Source organism: Exophiala bonariae, assembly GCF_035927105.1.
Source record: "Exophiala bonariae strain CCFEE 5792 chromosome Unknown scaffold_3, whole genome shotgun sequence".
NCBI classification, from domain to species: domain Eukaryota; kingdom Fungi; phylum Ascomycota; class Eurotiomycetes; order Chaetothyriales; family Herpotrichiellaceae; genus Exophiala; species Exophiala bonariae.
In genome coordinates, this window is record NW_027042478.1 from 178,001 (window position 1) to 199,022 (window position 21,022).

The 21,022-nt window shown below is 50.9% G+C and overlaps 6 protein-coding genes across 6 annotated transcripts; 4 read left to right on the plus strand and 2 right to left on the minus strand.

Moving 5' to 3' along the window:
- Nucleotides 1-422: 422 nt before the first annotated feature.
- On the plus strand, nucleotides 423-957 carry LTR84_007581 (uncharacterized protein; the record flags this gene model as incomplete). Its single annotated transcript, XM_064851134.1, has 2 exons — nucleotides 423-427; nucleotides 654-957. The coding sequence occupies 2 exons, from the start codon at nucleotides 423-425 to the stop codon at nucleotides 955-957; spliced, it is 309 nt and encodes a 102-aa protein (XP_064710137.1).
- A 384-nt stretch (nucleotides 958-1,341) lies between these two features.
- On the minus strand, nucleotides 1,342-2,373 carry LTR84_007582 (uncharacterized protein; the record flags this gene model as incomplete). Its single annotated transcript, XM_064851135.1, has 1 exon — nucleotides 1,342-2,373. The coding sequence occupies one exon, from the start codon at nucleotides 2,371-2,373 to the stop codon at nucleotides 1,342-1,344; it is 1,032 nt and encodes a 343-aa protein (XP_064710138.1).
- Nucleotides 2,374-3,039: 666 nt separating this feature from the next.
- CHIB1 (Endochitinase B1) lies at nucleotides 3,040-4,236 on the plus strand (the record flags this gene model as incomplete). The annotated part of the gene is made up of 1 exon (XM_064851136.1): nucleotides 3,040-4,236. One exon carries the CDS (start codon nucleotides 3,040-3,042, stop codon nucleotides 4,234-4,236), a length of 1,197 nt encoding a protein of 398 aa, XP_064710139.1.
- Nucleotides 4,237-8,481: 4,245 nt separating this feature from the next.
- Nucleotides 8,482-11,021, plus strand: LTR84_007584 (uncharacterized protein; the record flags this gene model as incomplete). The annotated part of the gene is made up of 3 exons (XM_064851137.1): nucleotides 8,482-8,910; nucleotides 8,964-10,809; nucleotides 10,867-11,021. 3 exons carry the CDS (start codon nucleotides 8,482-8,484, stop codon nucleotides 11,019-11,021), a joined length of 2,430 nt encoding a protein of 809 aa, XP_064710140.1.
- A 949-nt stretch (nucleotides 11,022-11,970) lies between these two features.
- On the plus strand, nucleotides 11,971-14,484 carry LTR84_007585 (uncharacterized protein; the record flags this gene model as incomplete). Its single annotated transcript, XM_064851138.1, has 1 exon — nucleotides 11,971-14,484. The coding sequence occupies one exon, from the start codon at nucleotides 11,971-11,973 to the stop codon at nucleotides 14,482-14,484; it is 2,514 nt and encodes an 837-aa protein (XP_064710141.1).
- A 3,671-nt stretch (nucleotides 14,485-18,155) lies between these two features.
- LTR84_007586 (uncharacterized protein) lies at nucleotides 18,156-20,950 on the minus strand (the record flags this gene model as incomplete). The annotated part of the gene is made up of 2 exons (XM_064851139.1): nucleotides 18,156-20,602; nucleotides 20,944-20,950. 2 exons carry the CDS (start codon nucleotides 20,948-20,950, stop codon nucleotides 18,156-18,158), a joined length of 2,454 nt encoding a protein of 817 aa, XP_064710142.1.
- Nucleotides 20,951-21,022: the final 72 nt, after the last annotated feature.

Genomic DNA, 21,022 nt, shown 5'->3' on the forward strand with positions numbered 1-21,022 from the left:
GTTGAATTCCCTCGGCAAATACATATGCAACTCCACTGTCCTTGAGCCCCCAAGGGATACAGCATGAACTGAACAATATACATGGCATTTCAGGTGGCATTCTGATCATACCTCGCATTTCATATACATTCCGTTTTGACCACACTGCCAACCCCTCCCCGATCGAAATGGCGGCAAATACAGCAGTGCACTCCAGCAGGAGCGACAGCGGCCGATGTCTCTGTGGCGCAATTACCTTTACAGTCACCGGCGAGCCCATTTATAACGTCATCTGTCATTGTGTCAATTGCAAGTGAGTACTGTGTTTGTTCATGTTGACCCCTGCTCCACTGAATGCTGGTGAACGATGGAATCATCGTAACCTTCGAGGAAGCCAATGTCGTCTCTGCCCAGGTCAACTGGAAACGATCGAGATCGTGGCAATGTAGTAGCTCGCTAACTTGGTGTCATCTACGTGAGGTAGACGACAGGGCGGGAGTACATTCCACACGGCCAGTATCTTCCTTAAGAACGTGAGTTGATGTCCCCCCATGCCCATATTCGGATCGCCAAGGCTCAACCGCATGCATCTCATCTACCTGCCTCCTCATCTTCTCACCCAATTCCCCAATCTAGCAATATACGCTCCACACCGGCGCCTCTAGCCTGACCAGCTACACGGACCGCGCGACGCAATCAGGCCAACCTTTGTACCGCGCGTTCTGCAAGATTTGCGGCTCCAAGATCTCCGCGACCACACCCCTAAACGAAGACATCATCAGTGTGCCGGCGGGGATTCTCGACGAGGCGGGCCTGGAATGGGTTCCGCAGAAGGAACAGTTCTGCACCTCAAAGGCCGCCTGGGTGCCGGAGTTTGCGAGAGATCTCGTCGCTCAGAGGTTTGTGAAGGGCCCTTTTGGAGAGGAAGTCCGGGAGGGCCATGGGATGCGGGATGGGAAGGGGAGAGGTAAGATGTAGCTAGCTATCTGGGTAGGCGATTACCAGAGAGGGAGGACTGGTGTCAGGAAACCGAGCGGAAGGCCGGAGAAGGAGTGGGAAATATGAGACAGAGATTCTCTGAGGGAAAGAAATGTTCAGACTTGTCGTTGTCGGTAAAGCGTTTGCATAACGATCGAAAAAAAGTAGATGCAAGTTTCAGAATCGGAATATATCTTATGCGCGCCATATTCCGTCTCAATCGAAAGCCTATCTACAGGAAACAAGTGAGCATCTAAAAGTCTTACTAGGCCCCCAAGTGAATAGAAAACTGTCGATCAAGAAAAGCTGGTTCAACAGCACCAGGGGCATCGGCATTCGCTGCATTGCACGCCCACTTGCATCTCGACTTTAGTAATCAGTTCACTAGAGTTTACTCGAGCTCTCCTTCTTCTTCTTCTGGGCCTTTTCACTCCGATTGGCCTCTTTCTTCTTCAACAGCGCATACAAAGTCTGCAACCGGGGCATCTCGATGCCCTTGGCCCTCGCCAGTCGGATCGGGTTGCCCAGGATGACTTCCAGCTCCATCGGCTTCCCGCCTTCCCAATCAGAAGCCATGCTGGGTTTACTCCCGCTGTTGTTCTTCTGTGTCGAGCGTAAGAGAGCCTCGGAGGTGGCGAATTCGGACGGCAGCGGTGTCCCGATCACTTTCGGGGCTGTCTCCAGAACCTCATCCATGACGCCCTTCAGGTGTCTATAAAGTTCGGAGTCCAGAGACATCGCCTGGCTCGCCGTGCCGCCTGATAGCACAGATGACGGGTTCATGGCGGCGTTGATGGCGATTTTGTGCCACCGCACCCATTGGAGTTTCTCGTGTGTGTCGGCTTTGGCGTCTTTGATGCCTCCTCGCTGTAAGAGGTCGACGAGCACTCGATTTTGTTCTGTTGCTTGCGACCTGGCGGCGGTCGAGGTTGGCTCAGAGTAATATGGCCCGATGTTGATCCTCGTCCAGCGGTTGTGTTCGATATGACCGTTGGTTGGCTGAGCCGCGGACGCAATCGTCACAGCACTTAATATCGACGATTTTGAGAACCGTTGGGCATATGGTTCTTCAACACCCAAGCCATTCTGGATCAGAACGACAGCCGTTTTGGGCGTGATCAGGCCTTCGAGCAGTTTTGAGTCGTCTGACACATTGGGCAGTGCTTTCGTGGTTACAACCACATAATCCCAGGATACACCACTCTGACGAGCAGCGTCAGGCGAGTTGAACGTCCTCGTAGGAGTCCATTTATACTCTCCATACTGCGGAGATGTGACTTTGAAGCCGTTGGCCTTGACGGCAGCGTAATTCGATCGACAGATAACCGACACGTTGGTGTTGGGTACCAGAGCCAGTCGAGAGCCGTAGAAGGCACCGATGGCGCCGGCGCCGAAGAACAAGACTTCCAAGGCCATGTCTAGCAGTTCTGGATCCCAGGCATTAATATAATGCTTGTGATTGAGACTTGGGAGTTTTCAGATCGAGGGTTTCCGAGCTGTTGATGAATGGATCTTGATAGCACTTTGAGACAATCCATATTGCCAATGCCGAGGCGAACTCGCCTAATCGTTTTTCCCCATTCGACCTTTCCATTAAGCGTTAGTCGGCCGAGCCACAGTTGACGCTTCGAGGCTTCAGCCACCGTTGCGCACCAGCCCCATGATATGATCTTCTTTGGATTCTTCCCACTGTGATATGACGTGTCCTGCTCAGCTCCCAAGACTCCCGGGATCCAGTCAATTCGGCGTGATCAGCCCATGGTCAGCGCTCACAGGCAGACGAATTCTCAGGATTGAAATAAACATCAGGAGTCAGCTGAACTTCGACATGAGAAGACCTGGCTTTACTCCGCCTCCCTATGCTTGAACCGGTAAAGTTTGCTTTGCTTGTCCCCATCTTAAACGTGTCTGGTGAAGAAGAAACCAGACACAGGTCGTTATTAATTCTCCCATTTCCCTTATTAACCTGGCATGCGTCTATTTGCTTTTCTCACGTCTGTATTTCTCCTGTTCCTCAATATCTGCATCTGCGTTCCAGATTTCATCCCATACTCCCCTTCTGAACGACTAATCGACTTCAGTATGGGCGGAGGACACGGTCTTCGCTCGGTGGTATATTATGTCAACTGGGCGCCATATGGACGCAATCATCATCCCCAAGATCTTCCCGCTGAAAATCTGACACATGTTCTCTATGCTTTCGCCAACGTGCGTCCTGAGAGTGGCGAGGTGTACCTCACAGATCCGTGGTCCGACACCGACAAACACTACGACGGCGACAGCTGGAACGACGTCGGCACCAATGTTTACGGCTGTGTGAAGCAACTGTTCCTTCAGAAGAAAAAGAACCGCAACCTCAAGGTACTCTTGAGTATCGGAGGGTGGACGTATTCGGCCAATTTCGCACAACCTGCCAGTACGGATGCTGGTCGCAAGAAATTCGCGGAATCCGCTGTCCACTTGATGGAAGACCTCGGCTTCGATGGGTTGGACGTCGACTGGGAGTATCCCAAATCGGCGGCTGAAGCTGAGGACTTTGTAAAGCTACTGCATGAGACCAGGCAGGCTCTCGATCATGCTGCTGCTAAACGCCATCATCACCACACCCGCTTTTTCTTGACCGTGGCTTGTCCTGCTGGGGCCACGAATTTTGAAAAGTTGAAAATCCCCGAAATGGATCGTCTACTTGACTTTTGGAATTTGATGGCATACGACTACGCGGGTTCCTGGGATCAACGATCGGGACATCAGGCAAATCTATTCCCCTCAAGATCACATCCGGAGACGACTCCTTTCAGTACCATTGCTGCCCTCGAGCACTACACCAGACATGGGGTACACCCTTCCAAGATAGTGTTGGGCATGCCACTGTATGGCCGAACTTTCACATCGACCGCAGGACCAGGACAATCATACAACGGCGTGGGTGAAGGCAGCTGGGAGCAAGGGGTCTGGGACTACAAAGCACTGCCCAAACCAGGGAGCTCCGAGCACCACGACCCCCATATCGGCGCCAGCTGGAGTTACGACCCTTCATCGAAGACGATGGTCAGCTACGACACTCCACAAATGGTAGCTCAGAAGGCTGCGTTCGTGCGAGACCATGGCCTCTCGGGGTCGATGTTCTGGGAATCATCAGGTGACAAGCCCGCTGGTGCGGGAAGTTTGATCGAAGCGTTCTTGACTCACAGTGGCGGCTGCACGCGGTTGGAAGACGTCAAGAATTGTCTGGATTATCCGGAGAGTAAATACGACAACCTGAGGAATAAGTTTGAATAGGGAGTGTGAATCGGAATCCTCTCGCACACATCTGGGTCACATGGGCCATTGAACCATTTCTTGTCTATTGGATTCTGGTCTGAAGAAGCGACCTGACACTGGAGTTTTAATGATAGAAATGAACGACTCATGCGCTGGCATGGTGGGGTTCATTGAAAAGCTGAAGGTCGGAGATTCGCTGAGCACAGGTCACGTTCACTCGGCCTAGATGCACATGTAATACGCGATGACAGCAGACAGACTGGAGCAATGAGTTACCCTTTTAGTCAAGCTGGCTGAATACAATAGCCAATGCACTTTCTCTTTGACAGCTCGAGTTCATTGTAAAACCATGAAAGCTGTGTCACTCCCCTGGAATCTCGGACATCCAGTTCCGGCAACAGAAACTGCGAGGCACACAACAGTCTCATGATGCACAGGTCATCCGATGGTGTCTTACGGCGACACGGAATGTGGCGATATCTAAACATCGAAGGATTTAGGAACCCCTCTGGTCTATCCTTCAAGGTTCGGTTCAAGGTTCCTAAAGGTGTAAGTTTTGCCCCCGGGCTGCATCCAGTGTTCCTGGTACCTGCCAAGGAGTGCCCCAGGGGTTTGAGCTTTAACGACGGCGAGCGGATCTGACCGTCGGAAGTTTGGCGCCTTGGGGGAGGGTCAGGACTCTCGACGGGGCGACACGTTTTTGAAAGCCCCGCCATGCATCGAGTGGTGCTTGCCACTTGGTGGCCAGTTTGGAGCACGGGATGGTAGCTGCTGACACTAGTTACTACTGGCAAGATCCGTGAAGTTATCAGACTCGATATGTATTCGTAGGGCAACTGGACTACTTGTGTGCCACTCCCTTGCAACTTGGTTAGGTATCCTAGTTGAAACTACAATAATATGGAATATGGTACATAGGTATTTGCCTGTCAGTGATCGCCGATCAGATATTCGTAAGTAGATTAAGCACCGAAAGCGTCGTCCGTGCTCGAGGAAGAGACCCTCGTCAGGAGCATACAAACTTGATGCCATGATTGACAAATACTCGATCTTGCGGCTGCTCCGCATCTTTGTGGAGAGTCTATGCATGTCGCCTCAGGCTAGAAGATCTGCGAAAGCTGGACAGATGTTCTTTTGATCTGCAGCACTAATGCTGCAGTGCTCGATTGGAGGGCTGAGACACAATCTGATCAAGAAGGAAGTCAGACCAGTTTACTCGTGTCGAGGACATCTGTGAAGTATTTGCGCGCGACCTGTTATTCTGGTCTGAGCAAGAATATACAGTATCAGTGAATGGCGTGGTAATTTGGTATAGATTTATTAGCTAGCTTCTATATCTACCCACTAACTACGTATTCTTGAAAAAGGCTACTCTACATAGGATAACTAGAGTATAAAGGATAGATCTTATAAATTTAGAAGAATATAAATAAATGATTCCTAGAGAAATAGGCACATAAAAGTTCGAGAATTCGAGTAAGGGTTCTCACCGTTCGACTTAGGTATTTCGTGGATGGGCGGCCGCCATTTACATCTGGCGTTATTCGTGCTCAGACCAGAACAGACTCCCCAAAGATCAATACTTTTGGTCAAGCATAAGAACATAACTGCCATTCCTTCACTGGCGATGTCTGTATGAGGTACCTTGCACGGCGTATGCATATGCCTACGGAACTCGCCGCTCCAGGTTCCTCCTGCAGTCAGCCGAGTGTCAAAAACGTGCCCTGTCGTCACTTTGACCACTTCTACGAGTAAGGTTCTTCATCCACGATGAGTTCTCCGCCACTTGCGCCGAATCGAAAGACAATAGGGTCAGCCATCTGACTGATTAGGATGCTCATCCGCAGATCTCGTGACTTGATGCCGAAGAAACACAGGAATTGACGTGGACATCAAGAGACCAGCGAATGTTGAAAACCCCCCTCTCGGATCTGAATCCGACTCAAGTGTTTTAGATATGCAGCAAAGTTGTTGCGAAGAAGATCAGGGACCAACAGGCTGGCGAGGAATGCAGGGGCTTTCCTCGTAGAGGTCAAGCGCTAGGCTGCACCGTCCTGCCTCCACAAGTTTTTGTTCATGTGTGAAACTCAACAGCTTGAGCCAATGACAAGGTAAGCCTGGCGGGTGGCTCTGTCCCAACTCCACGCGGGACTCGCGAGGTGGCTGCACTTGGACAGGGCGGCTCATCTGACTATTGAAGAAGCCATGACTATCGTCGTCCGGTGACCTGAACCATCTTACTTGGTACAAATTGCTTGGAGTTTGTGGTCTAACCGACAAGGACGAAAACTCTCGAATGCTCACTTCAGGCAAGGTGCAGATTAAAGCGGTTTTGTTATCTTCGGTTGGAAGATCAACGTTAGCGAAGGTCCGAGCTTGGATAAACGAAATGGCATCTGACGAGTTTATTGGTGTTGAGTCGATGACAGCTGCCACGAGGAGTTCTGAGATCGCTTGACCTCTCACAGCTTCTAGAGTATTTATATATCCGTACAGACAGACAGATTGCTTGCCGGCCAGACTGGAATGTGTAGATTCACATTGGGCATATCGCAACTGAGTGTTACTGAGCAAAGTAGTGGACCACTGAGTTCGCCAGAAGAACGGGAGTGCCGTTCGAGATTGTGTCGATCGTGGATGCCGTGGGTTGAACTCAAGGCTCAAGTTTATGCTTTGATGACGTTCCAGTACTCGGTACGGAGTACTGGACTCCATAATGAAGAAATCTGGAAACGGACCTCTATCGTAAATTGCGTTCCTCAGAGTGGTCTCAGTCACCCTTCCAATGCAGGGCAACTGGGAACCACAAAGCCTCCCCCTCGTACGGGGAGTAGTCCTGATCGAGCCATGACCTCCCAGGAAATCTCATCCTTCCAGTTAGTCTATCTGGAGAGCGGCGGCTAGGTTGGTTAGCTGTTGCCGTGTTGGTGGGTGCTGGGCACTCCTTTCCCGAGATGGATGGCCTCGTAAGTTGCGGGTGCCAGCCTGCCAGGGATGGCGCTGAACGCCCTCCCTGGGCTTCGGGCTTATCGTTCCTTTGGTGGCCTAGAATTGAGTTTGATGCCCCCTGAATGTGACTGCCTCGGCTGCAGTGGCATAGAACCGCTGAATAAGAATGGGTCCGTGGGTGTTCAGGGCTGTCATGGCAAGCCTAGTTGTCCCCTTGGCAGGTCCCTGTTTCTCTGTTTCTCCTCTAACTCGTCCTCTCCTCAGATGTGTCTCCCTTCCGACCATCCACAATCATGCTTGAAGCCTGAGGTGTGCTCCGGACGCGGTACCTCATCTTCACCCTCGAGTTAGCACCATCGTCCACCACACCAACCATCACCACCGCGCCGCACCACCACCTCCATCATCCATCCACTACCCACCACCATCTGAGGCTCAGGCTCAGGCTCAGGCTTCTCCCCTCTCTTTTCTGTGTCCTGTTTTCGCTGCATGACTGCTGCTGCTGCTGCTGCTGTCAAAAGACGCCGACACACTCAACTCTGGCCTGCAGCTGCATCACACCCTGGCGCTCCATGCTCCTCATTGTCCAACGCCTTGTCAACTCTCTCCATTCTCCCTGTCGCTAGCAGTCCAACCCGCAGCCAGTCGCTGCCCTCCTCATCCCTATTCGCCCACAACATCCTCCGCCGTTCCTGGTTCCTGACTGTTTGACTCCTTTGATAACATCTCTTCTTGCAATACCGTTCGCCCATTTCCTTGGGTCTACGATCCAACCACCAGGATCCCTATATCTCTCTGACAACCCGCGTCCACGCCTGACGCATCCAACCACTCGACTGCATTCTGCTGCTGCCCAACCAAACCAGAATCCTTCAATTCCTCGACAACCCTGCCGGTTGACTCTGCAAATTCATATTCTGTTGCCCACCAATACGCTCCTATACTGCCTCCAAGATATCACCATCGCCCCTCCGGTTCTTGCAAACCTTTCACCCGTCCTCACGCCTACCCCCACATCCCCTGCGATAGCCTTGAGGTGGAGTCGTTGCTGGCTTTGCTGTCTCTGCTCACCTTTGGGAATTCCGGCCCCGGTCCCTTGCACGCGCATCGCTTTTTGGAACAATCATCTACAAACACCCTCGGATCCAATCCTGGAAGTCGCCCCGTTGTAGGCACATGAACCCAATACCGCCTGTCTAGACCAGCGTGGGATGTGTTGTATGCCACTGTTCTGCGGTCACTTCTGAAACACAACCTGCAGCACAATCCTCGAGCTTTCAACATATATATTGTCGACCGCTAGTTTATTCCTCGATGAGCTCCTCACGCCGTACCGACGTCCCTAGACGTATCTCTAGCGCCAAGGAACGCTCCAAAACTCAACGCAATAAGAATAGCGAGATGTCGGTCGCAACAATGCTTCAGCCTTCCTCACGAGGCTCGACCTCGACCAATTCCTCTTTTGAGCCTGTCAGTCGTCAGAATACTTATTCGAGTCACGATGGCGCCCGATCCCTCCGACAAAGCAAGCGTGTCAGTATGACCGCCTTGTATGTGAGCATGAGCGCAAAAGATAAGGATTTGGAAATCAGCGACGAGTTGGCAAGAGCACAACGAACATTGCGAGATCTAAAAGGAAAGATTTCCAATCAATCAAAGAAGAATTTCGTCCTGGAAAAGGATGTTCGATATCTAGACTCCAGAATTGCGCTATTAATCCAGAATCGAATGGCTCTGGAAGAGGTAAGTGTGAACTACAGGGCAAATGATAACCGTATTCTCTAACCTATGGACAGCAAAATGAAGTGGCCAGTCACCTCGACGAAGCTGCAGACCTGCAGGAAGGCTCATTTCCCAACGATGAGAAAACCCAAAAATATGGCAATCTTCTGTTTATGCTTCAATCGGAACCCCGCCACATCGCCCACCTTTGTCGACTGGTCACGATGGCTGAAATCGATTCTCTTTTGCAGACTGTCATGTTTACCATTTATGGAAATCAATACGAGAGCCGGGAAGAACATCTTCTCCTAACCATGTTTCAGTCGGTCCTGACCCATCAGTTCGAGACCACGCCTGAGTATTCGTCTCTATTGAGACAAAATACGCCGGTCTCAAGGATGATGACTACTTACACCAGAAGAGGGCCTGGCCAGAGCTTCCTCAAAGAAGTCCTGGCGGAAAAAATCAATTCACTCACAGAACTGAACGATGTGGACCTCGAGATCAATCCTCTCAAGGTCTATGAGGCAATGGTCAAGCAGATTGAAGATGATGGGGGCGTCCTTCCTGAGGACTTGCCCCGGTCTGTCACGGCCGAATTCGCGGCAGAGAACATTCAAGTCCAGGCCATTATCGCTCCGCGTCTGAAAATGCTGACTGAGATCGCCGAGGGATTTCTTTCCGCCATAATCGAATGCTTGGAGGAAACACCATACGGCATACGATGGATATGCAAACAAATTCGGAACTTGTCACGCCGGAAGTACCCTGACGCCCAGGATCAATCGATCTGTACCCTGATAGGTGGTTTCTTCTTCCTGCGATTTATCAATCCCGCTATCGTCACACCAAAATCTTACATGCTTATCGAGAGGGTGCCTGAGGACAAACCCAAACGGACACTGACATACATTGCCAAAATGCTCCAAAACTTGGCCAACAAACCATCCTACGCCAAAGAGCCATACATGGCTAAGCTTCAACCTTTTATTCAGAGGAACAAGGACCGATGCAACAAATTCATGCTTGATCTGTGTGAAGTACAGGATTTCTACGAGAGCCTAGAAATGGACAACTATGTGGCGTTGTCCAAGCGTGACCTTGAGCTACAAATCAGCTTGAATGAAGTTTATGCGACACATGCTCTGCTCGAAAAGCACGCCATCGAACTCGCCAGCGATCCTTCCTCACACCTAGGTATCCTACTACAGGAACTTGGACCTGCACCGCCACAAGTACCACGAAAGGAGAACAGAGCGATCAATCTACCCCTCTTTAGCAAGTGGGAGACGTCTTTCGATGACCTCACCCATGCACTGGACATCACACAAGAAGAGATCTTCTTCATGGAGGCAAAGAGTACTTTTGTCCAAATCATGCGGAGCTTGCCACAAAACGCCCACGTGATGCGTCGACCCCTACGACTTGATCGTATTGCAGAGGCCGCGGGGACTCTCAAGAACGATGCAGTTATGGTACGCAAAGGCATCCGATGCATGGAACTCCTGACTCAACTGTCGGAAATGGGAGCGATTGATCGAGGCGATGATTATGCTGTCCTTCGGGATGAGGTCGAGCAAGAACTCGCTCACCTGGGCTCCCTTCGAGAGAAGGTGGTTGAGGAGACAGGCAAACTGGAGGATGTTTACAAGACCATTCGAGACCACAACGCCTATCTACTATCACAACTTGATACATACAAGAATTACTTGCACAATGTCCGGAGTCAATCGGAAGGCACTCGAAGGGGCAAGACGGAGAAGGTGAGAGAGCTGGGCCCGTACAAATTTACCCATGGACAACTGGAGAAAGATGGTGTCATCACGAGGAGCAATGTACCGGAGAATCGACGTGGCAATATTTTCTTCATGTTCCGAAGCCCATTAGCGGGCACCTTCGTCATCAGCTTGCACTACAAAGGTTTGTTCTCGGTATGCCTGGTACGTGGAGAAAGTGGAATGCTGACATTTAACTCAGGGCGTGCTCGTGGTCTGTTGGAATTGGATCTCAAGCTTGATGACTTGCTCGAGATGCAGAAAGACGGGCAAGACGACCTCGACCTCGAATATGTCCAGTTTGATGTTTCGAAAGTACTTGCCTTGCTCAACAAACGCTTCGCAAGAAAGAAGTGAAACTGATGCAAGCGACTTTGTAACAACATGGATGCTATTTGATGTGCAGCAGCCAAGCATCACCGAGATTTCGACGACGACGACGATGGGCATACGAACAATAACTACCTGGGCATGAAGAAGTTGCAGATTTACGAGAAGATTGCGGAATTCCGAGACGATTGCCTTCTTGATGCATGTGTTAGTACAATCCAGGTTCCCCTTATAGTGTAATATATAGTACGTGGTGGAGAAGGGTTCAGGGTGGCAGGGACGTGTGACTCTTTCAAGCTCATCTCGTTCGCCATAGGTCTAGCAGGCTTTTCGTGTGTGGAAGTGGTGGAAGAACACACCTGAGTGAGGGGTAGGTGGATGGATGGATTTTGTTGTAACAATAGCAGGGTTGAAGCATATTTCTCACAGATTATGCCAAGGCAGGCGTTGAATACTGGATTAGTATCAGTAATAATTGAAACTTTGAGGCTTGTTTTTATGATAGCATTTGGATAAGGCGATGTCTTCCAAGGTTGTGGCATCCGTACCTAGTATTACATACCTATTCCTCCCGATGCTCTGCACATTGTACTTGGTAGTGTGGAGGTGCTCCGTAACTTTGCGTAATGCGGGGTCCTTGTTGCCACCTCTGAGCTAACGGCACTATCCGTGCTAGTCCCCCGGACAGGGCGAATAGGCACCAAAGGGCTTGCCCCTAACCTTGGAACTCCGGCCAAACTAGTCCTAATTAGTCCCACCCTGCTGCCTGGAGTTTCAACTGCCAGTGCCCGCAGCCAGACGTCCACATGGCACCTGAGTTACAACTTACAACTTCAACTCAAACTGCAGCCTTGTTACACTGGCACCTCCTCTGCCGTACCACTCACCCTCACTTCTATTTCATCCTCACTCATCTCTACTTCTCCTCCTCGAGAGAACCTGACTTCAACTCAACCACTGCAACTACGGGCCAGTCATGGCTGACTGTAATAGTCCTAAGCGTCCTTCTTCTCCTCTCCTCCCTGCCTTTGGCATCCGCAATCTCAACGGGCCCGAGGCTCCTCCAGGCCTCATTCAAATCACGGGAGGCCAGTACAAGACCACCATCAAATCCCAGCCTGATGCCACCTTGCGATACTTCGACGACGACGACGGCGATGTCATCACCGTTGGAAGTTCACTCGAACTTCGGGAACGCCTTGATGATCCTGTGAGACGATCTTCGCGCTCCTTTCGTTCTACCCTTTCCGAAAATCAAATGATGCACATATTCGACATTCAGAAATCTGCAGGGAGTCTGGCTGTCTGGAGAGACCATGAGGCATACTCAAGCAAGAGCCTGCGAGAGGACTCTGCATCCAAGGATGACACTACTGTTTCCTCTGTGTCTGCACCTGTCTCGCCTATCTCTTTGGAGTTTTGTCCGCCACCAATTCCTAGCCACTTGAAGTCTGAGGCAAGCGTCCTTGATGACAGCGAGCAACAGCCGCCTCCTGCCGGGAGAAAAGCCGCCGGCCATGTTTCCCTGCCTCATGAACATTTAACCGTTCAGCTCGATAAAGTTCTTGATGATGTCTTCGGAGGTATTCAGACTCAACTCGGGCCCCTTGCCGATTTCCTCGACACAGCTGCCGATGGTTTGCGAAAGGCAGCAGAAAAGACTGCTGAATCTGACACAACTGCCGTTGAAAATGTCTTGACTGGATTCATGGGCATCTGGTCGGAATTAGGACAAATGGGCCGCGAGTTTCTCGAATCCATCGATGAGCAAATCCCAAAAGAGAACGAAACAAAGGATAATACATCCATAATCCCAAAAAGTGCCGACGCTACCCAGTTTCCTCCCCAACAGGAATCGAATGCGTCCCCAAGAACGGAAACAGCCTCAAAGAGGGTGAGCTTCACAGAGTCGCCAGCGATCCCTGTTGGGTGCCATTCCTACACAGCTCCACCTACCCATCATGATGCGAAGAGCACTCTTGGTCCATTACCCTCTTACAATGCAGTTGTACAGAAGCCTATGCTTCTACCCACGAAGCCACCCTTCGAAAAGGCACCTTTCAGACAGAGTCTCTCTGGCAATTCCACAAAGCACTCTATCCTCGACTGGGAAACATCAGACCCCGACTTTTCCACTCGATACCCTCCTCTACTTTCATTGCGTAAAGCTAAGAGTGTTAGTGGAATCCATGGGAGAGGCCAGTTTCCTTCATCCTCCGGCGATAGCCTTCCCGCAGGCTCCGCTTTGAGTCGATTCCCCAGCATTAATCAGTTGGAGCAGCAGAGTAGGTCGCAAGGCAAGCCTCAAGATGCGTCATTGAAGCAGGGGAATGCTTCTTCCTCTGGGTCAACCGGCTCAACTCCTAAGTCAACCACTTACAAGAAACCCGCCGTCGAAGATACACGCACAGCTGACCCTTTGGATGCGTCTCCAAGGGAAATTTCTGTGAAGCAGCTAAATCTCCCACGTCCATCTTGGTCCCCAAAATCACTTCCTGGGTCCTGGCCCGAACCAAAGGGCGGTGATGCTCAATCATCTCAGTGCCATATATCAACCAAACCCATGTCATTGCCAAGTCGCCACATTCAAATCGCCGAAACCAACGACGATGCATTCGTACACCCGTTGCCTGGTCGACTTAGCAGTCCAGTCAGCGAGACATACTCGAGAGCACCCATATTTCCCAGAAGACACCAGACTGTCTCGAGTGCAAATCCCGCTGCAAGACTCAACGGCCCTTTCGATCCTCTCGCTAATTTTCCCGCCCTTCAACCTCGACCCCAGCGATCACAGCCTGACTTGAAACTCCCACACAATATCGGCAATAACAGACCGACATTTGAACCAGGACAAATCCACATCCCAGGTGCCTTTCCACAGCGTAGCCGCACTGTTCATCACACAGAAAGATACAAGCCGCACCCGGGATTCAACTACCCCAACAACTATCCGAGTCCACTCGTGTATGGCCCCAACTATCGAAGCTATGCAAGCAATGTTGCACCATCTCTTTCACCCCTCCCGAGGCTTGATACCACTCGACCCGACTTCCATCGACAAACACCGCCGCAAACCACCTCTGACGTGGCCAATAATCACATGTTCAACCCAGCCCTTCAACGACCCACGCGGTCCGACACACAGCCACAACCTCTGGTGGCAGAAAGAAGTGAACCAAACTTGTCAGACTTTATCGCAAGACCGCCTCCTACCAATGTCACCATGCCGACCACACGCTCTCCATACTTCCGAGCACCTCCAGTTGAACAAATGGCATCTGCCACCACAGCTGTGAAGGAGTGCATCCACACCCTGCGATCGATGGGCTACGGAAATGACGCTCATGAACTGGCACGCCTGAATGTCTATGCGGGAGCCGCCGCTGGAAACATCGAGGACGCCATTGAGATGATCGAAGAGGATCGTGAGGCCGTCAAGGAGCTAGACGACAGCAAAAACCTGGAGCAGATCAGGGACATGGAGGTATGAATGGGAATCCACGGCTTTGAGCATGAAAATATTGTCACCCCCGCATACGAGCAACGAACGGCGCTTGGGAGTATAGATTAGGATCTAACTAGTGGGACGGCGGGACATGGAGTTTGCTGGCGATAGTGATAGGGGTGCTGATGATATGATTTGCTTGCTGTTTATTCCATCACCAGACAGTTTTCTCGACATGGCAGGGGGAAAATGTCATTTAGAGACTAAAGTAAAGTCTTTGAACTAAATGTGCTGGATTCTTTTCGCAAATCAATCGACGACGATCGGTTCTCCCATGTCCAGGTCTCTTTAAATTTGTCCGCCTTCTCCCCCCGCCCCCCCTCTCTGGATTGATTTACGAGTCGACCAGGTGCATACGAATCAATGTCCTTCGGCGAAACAGAGGACACTCGATCGATGCCTTATGAATTGAGAAAAATAAAGAAGACGTGGAAATAGACCGAATATTAAACACATTTTCCAAGGACCCTTGCAGGAGCAAGAGGCCTGTTCGTGACATGTCCGACTGATCTCGCGAACTGAAATAGACTAGGATACCTGGTATTTTCAACTATGAAAAATGCATGACAACTCGAACATACCCCAGGGAAGTATGAACTATGACGCCCGCCCGCACACCTACCTGCCATTATCCTGTGGTGGCAAATACTCCAACTCCAATGCTTTTAAACCGTCCCGGGAAACATAACACGACATGATGGAAAGAGATGGAACATAGGGGAGAAAGTCGTAGGGAACTCCCGGGCTCGTCGATCGAACGACCATGCGAAGCTGAGTTATATCATATATGCTGGGATTTTGGTGGTTGATTCTTTTTTTAAAATGTCTTCAAATCGTCTGCAACCTTGAATGGGGCGTCGGTCTTGCTCTTGACTTCATCGACGGTGACGCCGTCAGCAACTTCGATGAGGGTGAGGCCGGAGGAGAAATCGACGTCGAAGACAGCCTGAAGAAAAAAGATTGGTTAGCTTTTTGTGGTTTTGGAAAATATGAGCGCAGTCGGATGGGTTTTCCATATAACTTACCAATTCGGTGATGATTCTGCTCACGCAGGCTCGGCCGGTCAGTGGGAACTCGCACTGTTTCAGGATCTTGGCGTTTCCTTTCTTGTCGGTGTGTTCCATGAGCGCGACGACCTTGGTTTTCTCGGGGTTGCTGACGAGATCCATGGCGCCGCCGAAGCCCTTGACCTTGCCAGGCAACATCCAGTTGGCGAGATCACCACGTGCCGAGACCTGCATGGCGCCCAACATGCTCATATTGATGCGGCCGGAGCGGATCATGCCGAAGGATTCTTCTGAGCCAAAGCACGATGCGCCTGGGTTGAGTGTCACGGTTTCCTTGCCTGCGTTGATCAGGTCCGGGTCTTCTTCGCCCTTGACTGGGTAGGGACCGAGGCCGAGGATGCCGTTCTCGGATTGAAGTTGGACTTCGACTGATGCGTCAACAAAAGATGGTGCGAGCATAGGCATGCCGATTCCGAGGTTGGCGTACATGCCGTTCTTGAACTCTTTGGCGGCACGCTTGACGATGCGTTCACGCTTGGATGCAGCGTCCCCTTTGCCCAGGCTGTCCTTGACGGAAGCACCCTCTTCTTTGCGGTTCACGTACTTCTCGATCTTCTTCTCAGCTGTAGATTGGATGACCTTGCTGACGTAGATACCTGGTAGATGGATGGCGACTGGGTCAAGCTCGCCAACTTCGACAATGTGTTCGGCTTCAACAATGGTGACCTTTGCATTTCGGCCCATAGCTCCGTTGAAGTTATTGGCTGCGAGTCTGAATTGGCAATTACCGAGCTTGTCGGCCTTGTAGGCCTTGACGAAAGCATAGTCTCCAGGAATGGCTTCCTCCATGACATAGATCTTGCCGTTAAAGACCTTGACATCTCGAGGCTTGCCGTAGTGCTTGACACTGCCGTCTGCGTTGTGTTGCAGAGGGATTTCGCCCGTCTGAACCACAGTTCCGGTGGCGGCAGGGGTGTAGAAAGCTGGGATACCTTTTCCACCAGCAGCACATCTCTCGGCCAAAGTACCCTGAGGGGTAAGCTCTAGCTGGATTTCTCCAGTCAGATACATCTGCTCGAGGACCTTGTTTTCGCCCACGTAACTGGCAATCATTTTATTGACCTGCTTGGACTCAAGGAGCTGTCCAAGCCCGGCTCCTGGAATACCAGCGTTGTTGGAAACAGCAGTCAGGCCGGTTATGGAGGGAGTCCTTGCAACTTCGTTGATCAGGGTGTCAGGGACACCGCAGAGACCGAAACCGCCGCATAGGACGATCGAGTCTGATTTCATGTCCTTGATGGCCTCTGCGGCGGAAGGAACGATCTTGTTGATCTCATTGCGTCGAAGCGTGGAAGAAAACGAGCGGGCGAGGAGGAGATTCCGCTGTGAGGGAAGCCGTGGATCAGTATGGTCTGCAGTTTAATTGAGAATGCAAGGTCCACATACCTGTCGCTGGTCGCGAGTTATATATCTAGCTGTTCGCAATCCCCTGGAGGATGCTCGGAATGAAGACTCGAGAAAGGACGACATTTTGGAAGACAAGCTCCAAGCAGGTTCTTTTAGTCACTGGGGTAGAGGGGGGAGGGGAAGTGGTATAGAGAATTTGTGAGTAAGAGTAACAAGAAAGAGACAGAAGATGTTCCCAGGCTTTAGGAAGAGATTTAAGTCGGCGTTCTGTCCAAGGTGAAAACACGGAGATCTAACTGTTACGATGGTGCTGGGTGCTGGCTACTCTAGTTAGTTGGCTGGGTGAGGGACATGAAGTGAAGGTCCCATCGGCAGGCACCCCGGAATCCAACCGTGGTTCAGGTTCTTGGTGATGGGCAGGAGAAAATGGGACGGCAGCCGATGACAAGGATAGTACGGATCCGAAAATGTGGGGAGGTGCTCGGTCGACGAGCGCGGAATGATGTGCGTTTTTGGACCACCAGGTGAAGGGGGGTGGTTTCGGAAGCGGACTGCAAGAGTCAAGACTTGAACAGCTAGCTAGAACTCGATCTAACAGACTCACAAATAAATTACTCGTGGCGCCTAAGCCTTGGTAAAAAAATTGCTGTACAATTCCACGGTGTAAGCAGAGATCGATGACTCTGTAACCAATACTGGTCAACCCCGGGATAGTAGTAGCAAGTGTCAGGTAGCATCAGTGTACAGTTCACTCACATCTTGTAGCGAGCTGATAGACACCCTACACTGGCAGAGCAGCCAAAGTGATACCTACCCAAAGCAAGCACAGGAGCCCCGGGGGCGGCAACGGCAGCGTTGGCTGACTCCCCGGGCGGCCGATAGGGGCCTGGGGCCCGGGGATACCCGAGCAACCAGTGGCGTGGCGGTTGAATACATACCCATCCGCCAACATGATCTTTTCCGAGAGACTCAAAAATTATGATACATTATTAGGAATACCTGCTTAGTAGGTCAGGTAGGTAGGTGAATGTATAGAAGTCACACAGAAGTGAGCAATGTACACTCCTTCAATCGATGCCCAAGAATCACAAACCAAGGTATCTCATCATAACCACTGCGATTTGAGATACCTCTAATGCCAAGCTGATCTCTGTATCGTCGCTCGTCCACATAATCCCTATGTTGTAACATTTATCCGTCATAAAATCCCATATTCGTGTTCTGTCGCGCCTTTCATCTTTCTTATTGACGGTCTCCCATCGAGGCCGCGCTGCAACTGGCTCCAACAGTCGCTACCAAACTGCCGCTGACTATTCTTTGAGGTTGAAAAACCATGTCTTCTTGTTCTTGCGCGGAATTCCGTTGTATTTCTTGACCCGTCTGTATAACATCAGACATCAAGCTGTCACCCGAGATGGAATCCGAATCTTCTTCCTCGCCTAAAACTTCCTGTGAACTCGAAGTCCACTGCCACATATAGCCTGCTGGTGCCGCAGACTCGTCGGCTTCAGAGGACGTGTCACTCGAGCTGCTGGAACCGATTCCTCCATCAGCACCAGAAGTAGAGCTCGACGTGAAGAAAATGTAACTCGGCGGTGGTAGTCGGGATGGCCGCAAATCCAATTTTTGATACCCAATGATTTGGTAACGGAAAGAAGATCGTGGTCTTTTTGTGATACCGCATCCTCTCCACAGCGGGGCCTTCGACTGCGGCAAAAGCTGCTCTCTCGTCCTAAGGATCTTGACGTCGATCGCAAAGTTCTCTTCAGGCTTCACACCTCCTATGCCCGACGCAGGAAGTTCTGGCGGCTGAGTTTCGTCCTCTCCGGCACTGGTGATAGTACCCAAGGATATGTTAAGTTCAGAATAATACCCCTCAGGAAAGTCTTCAACCTGATCTTGTGATCCGTCGCCGTGGTTGAAATAGCAGGCTTGAGGGTCTCGAAGGTTGTCGTTTTCCAAAAAGAACGCATCACCTAGTCCCAAAACATTCTTTGAAGCCACAAATGGCTCGGAGTCCCCATTACTGAGATCTCCATCGCCACTCAAATCCTCACAAAAGAAAGAGTGATTGAAGAATGTTACGACTCCTTCATGGTCGTCTTTGTTAGATCTTGCGACTCGTGGGCTTGCGCCATTTCCTGCCCTCTTTGAACGTGGCGTATCACTCTCGCTCAAACTGGGAGAATCAAGGTAGGATCGTGTCACATGACTTCGTTTGCCTTTGTACACAATTGGCTTGTAACCGAAGGCCGACGATCTTGAGGGGTGAGATGAAAGTCCAGACTTAGGCAGAGTGGAGTTGGACGAGTGCATGCTCTTGGAATTGCCGTTCCGCGCGACTCTTCCCTCCACGGTCGACATTGAATTCTGCCCATTAAGAGTACTCGTAGCACTCCTGCGACTTCTTCCACCAGTCTCGTCCCCTGGATGGTCTGACATCGATTGTGTCCCTAAGCTTGGACTTTGTTGTAGAGGCGCGTCAGAATTCTCACCGTAGCTTCCCTTCCAACGGATTTTCTGCTGATCCTCCGAGATCTCGAACCGAGAACTTAGCTTCTTCAGAGCTTTGCGAATGAAAGCGGGCGTAACGTTCAGTGTATGTAACTGCGCCATACCGACCAAGAGATTCAGAAAGATCCATGGCTGCTCCTTCTTATCACCTGAGTGGCTTTCGGGAGGTGTCGTAAATCCGAGATGCCGAATATAATTGATATTATCCTCCACGATTTGGGCACGTTCGATATCGAGATCAAGTGGTCGAGTAGGTCGCTGGCTAGGAGAGCTATCTTCAGAAGCACCGGCAGCATCTGATGTCGATTCAGATCCTGGGTCGTGTTTGGGCTTAACATCAGCTGGTCCGCTATTGCATTCATCCCCACCAAGTTCAAGAACCGCTTTGGTGTCATGGGGTAGCATCATCGCTTCACGTAAACCTTTGCCACTGATAGCCCTGTTTTGTTTCATGTCTTCTCGACGGTCCGCTCGTGCGGCTGATCGAGAGATTTTTTGCTGTTGAACCGAAAAGCTGTGTTCGCCCGGGACTGCAGATTTGCCCAAAAAGAGTTGTTCGAGCCGCTGCACCACCAATGCCATTCTCGCATCTTCATTGATAGCAAGAGTGCTCTTTGGAAGAAGAGAGTTGGGAATATCGTGAAGGTAATCCTTTATTTCTCTGTCTCTATTACCATGGGTGACGGGATCCGTAGCATTCGACGCTGGTTTGACTGCTGACGTAGTGTTGGAGGCATACCCCGAATCAATTGCGGATGTAGTCGTAGTGGGAAGCGTCGCTTTCGAACCTGCATGGTTGCTTGCAGGATCGATGAAATCGGTTGCGAACGAAGGGCTAGCCTCGGTGATTCCAAGGGTAAATTTCTTCAAGAGTTGTTCCAGTTCTCGCTTCTTGTCCGGTGGCAGCCCATGCGTACGAATCTCGAGAATTTTATCTGGGCTGGATGTAAAGGTTTTCTTATTGCCAGGCGCATTTTTCAGCAGATGTTTCAACCTCTTGTTCTCAATGGTAAGATCGTCAATCACTCCCCTCAGATCCTCATTTTCGGTGTCGTTCCGGTGAAGGAGTCCAAAGCTCTCACCGTTGGCCGATCGAACTTGAGCGAGCGGGCGGGCAGTGTTCTGTTGGGTGAGGAAAAATGGTTCTTCATCTGCAATAGCGTTAGCTGTCTCAACTGCGAGGAGGAAGTGTCAAATTAGGGACCTTCAGGTGCGGCTATCCTTTGCCCTGGTTTTGCGACATTTTCATTCACCCCATCAAACCATTTTGTTGCACTTTGGTCACTACTTGACTCATGGGGTGCTAAAGGACTTGGAGTATTCGCTGACGGTAAAGATTGTTCGGAACTGATCTGGTCGTCTGTCGGGTCTTTTGAGGCCCTGGAACAATTATCTAACTTTACTCTTTTCCTGTGTCGCAGCGACACAGAGGCGGTCGGGCCTGGGCGGCGGAGAGCCTTCGATAGCGCGGAGAAGGGTCGTTTTGATGCATTCGCCATCGAATCGGGGTCAGCACTATCCATATTGAGACATGGCAGTCGCGTTATTGCAGAAGGTAGTACTGCAGCAATTTATCGAAAGGCAGTGTTGTAAAG